Source organism: Cryptotermes secundus, unplaced genomic scaffold, assembly GCF_002891405.2.
Source record: "Cryptotermes secundus unplaced genomic scaffold, Csec_1.0 scaffold1258, whole genome shotgun sequence".
NCBI classification, from domain to species: Eukaryota; Metazoa; Arthropoda; class Insecta; order Blattodea; family Kalotermitidae; genus Cryptotermes; species Cryptotermes secundus.
Genome location: NW_019723324.1, coordinates 197,222 through 209,510, shown reverse-complemented (window position 1 = coordinate 209,510; position 12,289 = coordinate 197,222). Strand labels below are relative to the sequence as shown.

Sequence of the window (12,289 nt, the reverse complement as noted above, 5' to 3'; positions counted from 1 at the left end):
CCCTAACAGTTCCTACCTTACACTTCAAATCAATTTTCATTAACTTTTTCTCATTTTAAAGAAAAATATGTTTTAGAATGTCCTTCCAGGTGCTGTAAGATGACACTGCCTTGTCTTACACATTGACCTGTCCTTGCAAGCATTAATTTATGCATCACATTGTATTGTTAGAGTTTTTTTTTGTTTTATTTATTGTTCATATTTGTATGTAAATGGTATGAACATTTAGCTACAGAGAGTAGTCTTTTCTTTAAAAATCATGGTACTTTGTCACAGGTGATCCAGCGACCACTGAGCGAGATGCACGATCCATGACAGTACCCCCTAGTCTACTGGACCCATTAGCAGAGCAGAGTACAGTTATGGGCGGGCTCGAGAAATTCACAGATTACAATATTACTGTCCTATGTTTCACTGACCCTGGAGATGGCATACGAAGTCAGCCTTTTGAAGTGAGAACAGATGAAGATGGTAAGTTGTGCTCTATGCAGGATGTGCCAAACAAAAGTCATGTCCTGCAGTACAAAAATGGATTTGGCAGCTATCCTCATTGCACTAGAGTCAACATGACCCCAGTTGCTAGGCTGCTGTTTATGCAGGGAATCTGCAAGTGCAAGCAAGACATACACTGCGGAGTACTCAATAAGGCAACAATATTGATGTCACTTTCAAGTTTGTTTATACTGTTCATAATTGAAATTGTACATCCTGTAGTTTTATTAAAGCTTAGTTTGGGCGATAATTATTAATTTATCAGAAGTAAAGAATAGCGAGGATAGTTGTGGGTCAGGAACTAGGAGAGAAGAACAGATATGATGGCAGATCATGTAACTGACTAATAAAGTCCATTGTTTGGAATACTTTGGATGCCAGTGGTCTCTCAGGTGATCAAGAAATTCTCCAGTTTTTATGCTACCTGAAATGTTATTAACAACTTCAAAAAAAGAATGGCCATTGGTCTTATAACCTGAGTGACATAAATGCAGTCAGCCTGTTCTGTTCTATCTGATCTGTTTTAATATCCTCACAGCTATGCTAAAATCTTAAAAGTACTCTCCACTTCAGTCTGTGCAAAAGTTTTGTATAAATTTCTCATTTGCACATGTACTACATGTCTTGTGCAGCTCATCTTACTTCACCTGATCACTCATAATTATACTTGCTGGAGGTTACAAACTATAGAGCTGCTCATTATGCATTTTTCTCTGTCCTCTGGTTACTTCTTCTCTCTTAGGTCCAAATGCTCTCCTCAGCATCCTATTCTCAGACATCCTTAGTTTATGTCTATATGTGTATTTTTCCCTCTTCACATTTAAAAACACATACTTTCCTGGAGAAAAGCAGTAAGTACCGAATGTGCAAGTTTCTGACAGCTGTGGGTCTAGTGGTCAGCGTTCCTGGTTACAGATCCAGAGGTCCGGGTTCGATTCCCAGCATTACCAGATTTTTTCTGAGAAGTAGTGGGTCTGAAACGGGGTCCGCTCAGCCTCGTGATGATAATTGAGGAGTTATTTCAAGGAAATAGTGGCTCTGTTCTAGAAAACCGAAATTAATGGTCATGGGGATTCGTTGCGCTGACCACGCGACACTGTCTATCTACAAAAGTTGGCACTAAACTTTGCTGACAAGTGGCGGTCGCTCGGTCGGTATGGTTCACTTACAGACTGAAATCATGGAGTGGGATGTGATGACATGTATTCTGGTAGTGTAGTCTCCTAGAAAGTGCCCGTGTTTGTGAGGGACCTCCTGCCTCCACAAGCTGACGTAGCAGGTTGCTCTGATGGTTTGACAGCGGTCTACCTGGTTACATTAGATCCTATGGTCTCTCAACCATAAGGGCCTTCATGGCCTTTTACAGATACAGCTTTTCCTCTTTATGTGATGTTATGATTTATTGTTCATTCTCACAGTGCCAGGTGAAGTGGGCAGTCTTCAATTTGATGACGTCAGTGACCGTGCAGTGAAAGTGATATGGAATGAACCAAAACAGATCAATGGAATTCTGACAGGCTATCAGTTAACATACATGGTGAAGGATCAGCCAGAAACACTGAAGGTGGAAAATCTAACATCCGACACTTTGAACATCATGGTGAACCATCTGCAGGTATGGTCACAAATTAACAGTAGAGGTCACAGCAGTTTCTGGGAATATTTTAGCTAACCAACTGCATGCATTAGGGACCAGTCTCATGCAGGTGTAGCTAATGTTATGCAGATGGTCATCTGAAACCAGTCACAGTCGATAGTTGCACATTGAACTGAATGATTGAGTAACTAGTAAGAAACTCACACTAAAGAAATTGGTGTAAACAAATTGTGCAAACTTTCTCATACATATAATTGGTTCTGACTATATTACCCTGGAAATGAGTCTGATTGTTGGTGGTTGACCATAATTGGTTTCTGAATACAGAACAGTGGTGAAATCTTTTCAACCAGTAAGCCATTTCTGGGATTTTGCACTTCGCTCCCAAATTTGTGTACTATCATTTTCCTGAGGTAGCACCAAAGCAATTTTATTTGGAGAGATGTTCTTCAACTTTCGTGACTGAAGCTGTATGTGGTCTGCTTCACTCCTGCCAGGTCGTTGCCAGGATAGTACCTTGAAATAGGACACAAGCTGCTTCCTTCCACAGCCTTTCCAATTCACCATTCATTAATCATCCTGGCAATTAATGCTGTATAGTCTCAGCTACTGGTGTTGTTAAATAAATCATCTTGTTTCTCTTCTCAAAGGTCAGTTCTGCATGACTCCCAGAGTCGTGAATCCCACAGGACTCAGAACCAAGAATGGCTGTGCTGGTGAGGGTCATGAGATCCTCTTTTTCCCATCCCTCTCACTCTTCCCCTTCCCTCCTCCTCCTCCTCCTCTTCCTCCATCGTCACCACTTACATCTTTTCTGTTTTAGACAGGTGGCTGGAGGAATACTTCACAGTGTTTTCCATCTCCCCGCAATCTTTCTCTTTAGTTTCTTGCCAGCCCTTTCCTATCTTCCTGTTCAGTAAGCCGCAGTGATCTCAAGCCATATGTTCAGCCTAGATGGTGCTGCTCGTCTAGAAGTCGTGCTACAACAGTACGGTGTTTCTGTCATTATTTGTTTTGTGCATTTTAAGGCTACGACGCATTACCGGTTTGAGGTGAGTGCTCGAACTGGTGTAGGATTGGGCCCAGCTCGTGTAGCCACCATACAGTCTGGCATTGAACCAGTTCTGCCACATCCTCCTACTCGCTTGGCTGTGACAAACATTGAAGCGTTTTCTGTTGTGCTGCAGTTCACTCCTGGTTTTGATGGAAATTCCTCCATTACTAAATGGATAGTTGAGGTAATGCATTACCATTTATGCTCACTGAAGTTAATGCTACTCTGTGGTGTATAATAATTTGAAGATGTTATGCCTTTGATGTTTGAAATTCATCTAAATAATATTCAGGATTATACCTGGTTTATTGACCTCCTCCATCATCTAGTATACAAATGACATTTAGGAAACTGGATCTGTTTTCATCATCAGGTGAGGGGATTGGCAGACACCTGCTCTGTCAAGTTCATTAGAAAGAGCTAACGTCAATCACTGGACAGTCTCTATGGGTCAGCCTATACATGCATTACCACAATTTTTATTTTAATTTCCCTGTTATATCCCATTGACAAAACCTGATCTCAAGTGTATCACATGACTATTTATTCTAACATAGGTTGTCCAATGATTGAGGTAAGCTCTTACTAACAGACCGAACAGAGTAGGTGTCTCCCACCGCCTCACCTGAGGATGGAAAGAGACTTAGCTTCTTATACTGGATGATGGATGAAGACCAAAAACTCAGTAATCCCAAGTGTAACATATTGTAACGTGTTTCGTTACTGAAGATGCCATAGAGATTGTTAATTGCTTTATTCAACAACCTACAAATCTTGGCTACAATTATTCATGACAGTGTTGCGGGGTTTCACAATTTATAACCCTGTTCGCAAATCAAATCACTCTATTGTCAGTAGTCTACACGTTTTCACAGTACGGGAGCTATACAAGTGTCACTGTGTTACACACACCCAATTAATTCTCAGTTATCACAGCTGTCACTGATTATCACACTTTTACTCGTTCACTGCTGACTGGAGAACTGTCTTCGGCTACTGATACACTTTAACTGTCTCTGGGGACGGCTAGACGTTAACTCACTCTGGCGGCTGTGCAGTTCCGTTATATAGCCGCAGTGCTTGCCTGTTACATAGTGAGTGCCTTGTCACAGTAGGAACCGGTGCCATGTCGCCGTGTTTGCATATAGCCTAGCAACGCTGTTTACTCATGCCATGTTACGTCACCGCGCATTGTGTGTTACGTCACCGTGGGGAGAGTGGCGGGGACGGAGCGCTGACTCATCCGCCACCTCACTGTGGCCAGAGTTGTCACATCACTGCTCGGTAGGGAGGGGTTGTCCTCCATTGCGCAACATGTCACAGTATTGTAACGTGTCTTGAGATCGAATCTCATTGGTCACGTATGTAAGTCCAAATCCCGTCGGTCACATGTGTAAGTTCAAATCCCACTTCTGACACCAGTGTAACGTGTTTGCGTTACTGATCCCACTTCTGACACCAATGTATCGTGTCTTGAGATCGAATCTCGTCGGTCACGTGTGTAAGTCCAAATCCCGTCGGTCACGTGTGTAAGTTCAAATCCCACTTCTGACACCAGTGTAACGTGTTTCGTTACTGAAGACGCCGTAGAGATGGTTAATTGGTTTATTTAACAATCTACAAATAACGGCTACAATTAATTATCACAATATTACGGGTTTCCACACTTTACAAACCCTACAACAAAATCTCTTAACACAATCTTCACTTGTCTTCACGTACTAATAACGCGGGAGCTATACAAGTCTCCCTGAATTACACACTCCAGATATAACTGGTTATCCCGAACTATCACTGATTCTCGCACACGCGTCTGTAGCTCGTAACTTGCGAACTGAGAACTCGTTGATAACACACTCCGCGACTGTCACAGTACAACTGACTCGCAGCCGTTGTGCAGCTCACTTATATATCCGCAGTGGTGCCTGTTGCGGGCCACATCACAGTGGGAAGCGGTTCCGCGTTACCGTGGCGTCACCGTTACGTTACCGTGCGGAGGAGGGGGAGGGGAGCGCTGACTCACCCGCCACGTCACTGCTGGTGGGGGGGTTCTCCTTTGCGCAACATGTCACAGTATGATCATCACATCTGTTTAGAATCTGCTCATCTGAATAATATTTGAACACCAAGTTCTCACCTCACACAAAACACAGTATCTGTTTGAAGATTACTGTCTTCTGGGATCTTATACTATATGGTCTTGTACGTCATTTCCTTTGTTGCTGAGAAACCCACTGCCTCCATCCTGAAGACAGTAATCTTCAGCTTGATGACCATGAGAACTTTGGATCTCATACAGTGTCTCTATAACAACGCTCACCCGGTTAATACTGTTTAGGAAATAATCGCTGTTTATTGTGAGAACCATACGGAACACATAAATACACTCTGTGGGCAGAATGCAGAGTTCAGTTCATACCTCACAGGAAACACACGTCTCCGCTACCAAGCCCAACCAGTTAATGCTGTTTAGGAAATAATCACTGTTTATTGTGAGAACCATACAGAACACATAAATACACTGTGTGGGCAGAATTCAGAGTTCAGTCTTTACCTCACAGGAAACACATTACATCTCCGCTACAAACCCCAGCCGGTTAATGGTGTTTAGGAAAATAATCGCTGTTTATTGTGAGAACCATACGGAACACATAAATACACTGTGTTAGCAGAATGCAGAGTTCAGTCCGTACCTCATAGGAAACACATTACGTCTCCGCTACAAAGCCCAACCGGTTAATGCTGTTTAGGAAATAATCGCTGTTTATTGTGAGAACCATACGGAACACATAAATACACTCTGTGGGCAGAATGCAGAGTTCAGTCCGTACCTCACAGGAAACACATTACGTCTCCGCTACAAACCCCAGCCGGTTAACGCTGTTTAGGAAAATAATCGCTGTTTGTTGTGAGAACCATGTGGAACACATAAATACACTGTGTGGGCAGAATGCAGAACTTTATAAATGTTAAAGGACGTGGTAGAGGTAGTAATTATTGTGCTGCAAAGGGGCATCAGAATTAAATCTGGCTGTAAAACTGGTGGTAATATTAAAGTATAGAGTAATAAATATGTTGATATAAATGATATGAACTTGAACGGCACATGATTGCAGATGTTTTGTGGTACTGGAGGGGACTAGGGTTAATGCACTTTGAAACTGAACTATCATCTTTGTTTTCCTGGTCTTTATTCTGAGAGAAAATATTAAACTGATGGTATGATTTTGTTAGAACACTCACCATTGCAAAAGCAACTCATATATGCCATTGTACATGTCTTCTGTATCAGTTACCCTCAACTTCCTTGATGTTGTTCTCCAAATAATTGATGAATTTTTAAATTTTTTTCTGTGCCCCTTCCAGCCCTCCAGCACAGGAGAAATTGGCACTAGCTACAGGTTGTTAAACAGTATGCAGTAATTCTTAATCCTATAATTTTATCTGCTGCGAACCTGTTTTGCAGGCTCAGACAGCAAGAAATGCAACATGGGTTCCAGTGTATGAGGTGTCAGATCCAGACGCTACAACATTGACAGTCACTGGGCTGGTCCCATTTATGCTTTACAAGCTGCGGATTATTTCTAACAATGTTGTTGGAGCCTCAGCCCCTTCAGAGCCCACCAAGGAGTTTCAGACAATCCAGGCACCTCCAGATCATCCCCCATATAACGTCACAGTCCGTGCAATGAGTGCCACTGAGCTCCGAGTGAGATGGATTGTAAGTATTCTTGTTGTGCCATCAGTTGCATTAGCGAGATGGATTGTAAATATTTTTGTTGTGCCTTTTGTTGCATAAACAAGATCTAATATACATCATGAGTATGAGTTTGTAATTAGATTTATTTAACCCTTACAGATTGTAATTGCAAGTAACTATAGCTCTATCTCTAATTCACACACTCTGCAGTTCAGTACGCCATGTAATAAGTTTTCAGTCTGCTGTGTCTTCACCAGTCGTTGCCTGGTGACAGTTCTCAACAATGTCCTCAACTTCTGTGCTCACATTCTTATCGGCAAGTGACTGTCCCATAGTAACTGCTTGCTTCAGCTGTTGACTTTCAACTAACTCAGTCACTCACCAACTAACTCACTTCACTCCACTGCACTAACTCTGTCCACTAACTCATCCTGTGTATATCCTCTCAGCACAGACCAAATAGAAAACACTGTTCCCCTCTTACATTTGTGTCGTTTTGGAAGTCCATGTGACTGCTACTCAGCAATTGACCAGCAAAGGCCATTGTTTATAGAGCAATTATTTAGCAACAGCTGTTGTACAGTTGCTTATTTCACAGTTGTTGCCTAGGAACAGGTCTACATGCCATATTATTGTCGTTCTGCCTTTAATGCATAAAATAAAGCTGGTACTGTGCTTTGATTAAGCAACATTCCATGATGTATAGCGAAATGGACATAGTAGTGCTACATTTTCTTAACCTCAACACTAGATGTATGCGATTGATTAGATTTGTTCTGGTTGCTTTATGTCAGTCAAAATATGCCCCTGTACTCATTGTGTAGGAGATCCCAGAGACTGAAAACATTGACAAAGAGAAGATTTCTTTTCTTGTTTGGAATCAAACCCCATGACCAGTTACTAAACTGACTAAGCTATTCTGGCTTATGTTTAGAAGTATAGGTATATATTGCTTTGTATCAACTTCATTAATAATGACAACAGTATCAGGAGCGCCTGGTACAGGACAAGAATCACCGATTCTGTTTGACTGATAGGACACTAGGAGAAACTTGTCCTTTACAGCTGGCACTGTGTGTATTGCTGAAGAAAGGTAGGAAACCCTTCTTAAAGCTTGAAGGCACCCATTTTTATTCCATGAATGAATATTATCAACATAATTGGTCATAAGTGTGTAAATTTATAATGTATTTAATTCAGTTAATATAGGTAATTTAAATAAAATTGTATTCATTCAAGTTTTATAGTAAGTTATTTTTAAATTATCGTATTAGATTTTTTACTTTATATTATTATTTATGTTAATAGATTAATATAAGTGATTTTGATTGTATGACTCATGTAATCTTGTATATGTATCTTGTTCCACATCCTAGGTTTGTTACCTCTATGGATATATGGAAAATAAAGGAAATGAATGAATATGCATCTAGTATATTTTGTCTAGAGTGTAACTGTTTGAGCGAAGTCCAGGAAATGTTTCTTGTTACAGTAGATGATAATAAAAACAGTTGAATATTCATTTACCCTGTAACTTACAGCTGTTTTTCACCCATGTGATCCAGTGAAACCAGAATTGAGAACTGATTAGTTTAATTAATTATTTCTTTTAGGCCAATACTTTTACTAATTACACTTAACATACAATCCATTCTTGCCTAATTCCAGCCATTGCAACAAGTGGAATGGTTTGGAAATCCTCGAGGATACAACATCTCGTACCGAGAAGTAGATGGCTCAGGGAGTGGTGCGAAGTGGCGCAGTGTCACTATAGACGATCATACAGCAAATTCTCACATCTTGGAAAATCTGGAAGAATTTGCCCAGTATGAGATCATTACGCAGGCTTACAATGATGTTGGCAGTTCAAAACCAAGTCCCATAGCTGTCGAACGTACGCGTGAATCTGGTATGCATCATTCGTGTGGCCAAAGGATTCATATGACAAAGCATTAATCAGACTGATTAACCCTTTGTGTACTGTGTGTGTTTTCACATGTTACGTTATATTCAATTGGATTAAGTTAGGTTAGGTTACAGACATATACATACAAATTTTGTGAGAGTTGTGTATTCTGAATTCGCCAACAAGCTCAGTGTGGAAAGGGTTAAAATAAGATTGAGAAAGTCATAAAATTCATGGGATTGCTTACCATGCCCCAGTTAATTTGTAACATGTATTAATATTTTAATTAGAAAACAATTGATGAGGTTTAAGTGCCTGGTTTGAATTTTGACTTGTAGCCTAACTATCCTGAATGAGGTTTCTCATGGTTTTCTTCAGTGCTTCGAGAGAAATAATGGTATAGTACCCCCCACTCTCTTGTCACTCATTGTCCTACCATTTCATGCTGTGTAGTATGAGACACTGACAGTGTTATTAAATAAATCATAAGTAAAAAAATATTGTATATTGATGGGGTTCATGGTTTTAATGGAAATCAAAATTGATATTATCTCTTGGACTTTGGCACTGTTGGTCTTGTAGGTTGTTAACCAATGTTTTTTTGAGGCTCCCTCCTCCGTCTTCAAGGTCAGACTCATTTTCCTGAAAATGGAGACAGCATGTTCCTCAGAAAGGCAGGTGGAACTTCACATTGTCATAACCTGCAAGACTGAAGTCTTAGGAAACAATTACTTTCACATAAACTGTCTGTTCTGAAAACATTCACATTGAAATTAATGCTTCTGATTTTCTTCTGAGAAAAGTATGTAGCAATTGAAGGTCTATGATGGAGTAGAGTATAGCTTCACTCATTCTTGACCTTGGCATGAGACGGAAGTAATTTGCCCTTTAATGCTTTTGCCACTTTATAAGCCCCTCCCCCAGGAGCCCCCAGCACATATTGAATAATAGTCACTGTACTGACTAAGCTATTGCAGCCCCATTATCTGTAACTGGACAGAAGTCAGTAAATTGATGTAATGCTCAGTATCGTTACACCATATTGTGTTACTTCTCTGGTAAGCTTTTTATTTGAATCGTTTTAATGATGTGTGTAATTTCAGTTCCATCGTTTGGGCCAATGGGTGTAGAAGCAAACGCAACTTCTTCTACAACAATTGTAGTGAAATGGGGTGATGTGCCTAGGGAGCATCAGAATGGTCAGATTGAAGGATTCAAAGTCTATTATGGATCCAATCCAAGATTGCCATTTCAGGTATGGAGTCTGTTTATATACTGTGATGTGTGTGTGTGTGTGTGTATGTATGTGTATACCACATTACTTCGAATATAAGATGCACATTTTCATATTTTTCTTGTTGAGAAATTGAGGTGCAGCTTAAATTCAAGGAATGTTCACCTTTCTAATTCGTTTTTCTAAAACCCACATTCAAAAACTGGATGTGTCTTAAATTTTGAGGGTGCCTTGCATTCAAAATAATACAGTATATCCAACTCTTTTCTGAGGAAGGAAATAAATACAATTTTTGAAGGATAGAATAGATCTTCAAAAAGATGTGACAGGAGAGGGACTGGATTCATTTGAATTAACCTTTATGAGCCGAAAGACACCGTATGGGGACCTTTAAAGTAAAGCCGAGTGGCCGAAAAACACCGTATGGGTATGTGCAGTCCGCGCGTGCGCACAGTGTTTTAAGATAGAAATTTTAAGAAATTTTAAGATAGACATTCTTGTTGTGCTTACATTATTTTTGGACACCAGCTTTATAAGTAGACTGTCTTCCCTCCTGCATCATCTAACTGAATGTTGCATGTCACTGAATGCAGAGTCTGACGTCGCAATTCATGCACTTTGTCTGTAATTAACTTTGTTTTCCACGCGAAGCACGCACGCGCAATGTTAGTCTCGTATTAGCAGGAAGTAAGCCAATGATGGCGAGTGGTGTCCTCTATTCCTAACTCTTATAAAACATCGCAATTTCAACTATGCACCATGGCCCTTTTTCGCATTGAAGGAGTCGAAATTCAGAGGCCACTCGTAAATCACACCATTCAGAATGCGTTACAGTTTATTCTGAAGGGACATGGAAGCAAGTGGTATGAGGTGACATTCCAAGAACTGCCTCTGTGTGGATAGTGGACATAGGTGAATAAACAAACAGAGTTTCATATGGCAATGTAGGATAAGAACTCGCCCACACTCCGGTACACAGGAAGCCTACCTAACTGGAGATTGTGCAGTACGGAGAGAGTGCCTCAGCACTATGCATTTATACTGCAGAAACATATTGTGCAGAAGCTTTATGCATTTTTTGTGGACAGACGCTCAAAATTGGGGAAAAAGTTTTTGGAATCAATGTAACAATTTTTACAGATTCTAAAATCTGTAAATTACAGTATCTGATTCTATATACTTTCTAGATAAACGTAGCGTTTATTTCGTTCGTTTATCACAAAAATTGTAGAAATCACAGCATTTTGAGTAACATGATTACAATTTTTATTACTCTACAGTGGTGGGCATTTAAATTAACTCCGTCCCGCTGCCACTATCGGAATTTAAATGGCCCGTCCCATAAAGGTTAAGGTAGTGACAAGTGGAGAAACTTGCTGCCACCATCTTCAGGGTATGGGGGGCAGAAGGTTCCTGTGAAACATTAATACATAATAAGATCTACAAAAGTATACAAGATGCACACAATTAAGATTGATACCTAATGTGCACAAACTACGCAGCATCAGATTCTGGAAGACTTTAATCTCAGTAAATAAGTTAAAATCACTCCTACCAAATGGATTTGCATAACGGTAAGCGGGAGGTGCTGAGTTCGAACCTTGGCTGGTACACTGGTTGTCCTGACTGAGGTTTTGGGGTTTTTTTGCAGTTCCTCAGAAGACAGATGCCAAGATAGTGCGTCACTTAGGTTGTTAACACTTCCTCTCAAATTTTTCATGTTCTTCTGCCATCCATTAAATTGGTTCTGTGTAGTCTCACTACTGGAAATGTTGCTGAGTAACTCCCCCCTCAAATTATCTAGCTGGATCTTAATGTCGCAGAAGTAGAATAATGACAAGGTAAATGATTTTGAAATGTAATGGAATTTTAGGAGTAGTAATTTTTAACATTTCTGATGTATGAAATAATGTAGAATACATAAACTTATTAAGAAAGACTGCAAATTGATGAACCAGTTGGCATTATGACATAAATATTGTATTTGAATCCTTAAACGGATGGTTCGAAGCCAATTTACTCCCATTAAATTTTGATAAAACCCATTACATATCATTCACAACTAAAAACAACCACCAAATTGATCTGGACATCAGTTATGCCAACAAATTAATCTGTAAAGTACTTGATACAAAATTCCTTGGAATACATGTAGACAGTACACTGTCTTGGAAAATACATATTGAACAAATTATACCTAAATTAAATGCAGCTTGCTATGCGATGAGATCAATTAAGCCTTTTATGTCACAGGAAACATTGAAGATGGTTTACCATGCCTACTTTCATTCTATTATGAACTATGG

General features: G+C 40.0%; 1 protein-coding gene across 1 annotated transcript in view; it reads left to right on the top strand.

Moving 5' to 3' along the window:
- The window catches only part of LOC111861864 (protein sidekick), a gene marked incomplete in the record, with an annotated part of 210,972 nt that overhangs the window by 151,019 nt on the left and 47,664 nt on the right, over positions 1-12,289 (top strand). Inside the window, 6 exon segments of the mRNA XM_033750483.1 lie at positions 277-471; positions 1,911-2,107; positions 3,118-3,327; positions 6,610-6,864; positions 8,512-8,752; positions 9,853-10,004. Coding sequence (XP_033606374.1) covers positions 277-471; positions 1,911-2,107; positions 3,118-3,327; positions 6,610-6,864; positions 8,512-8,752; positions 9,853-10,004 — 1,250 coding nt within the window.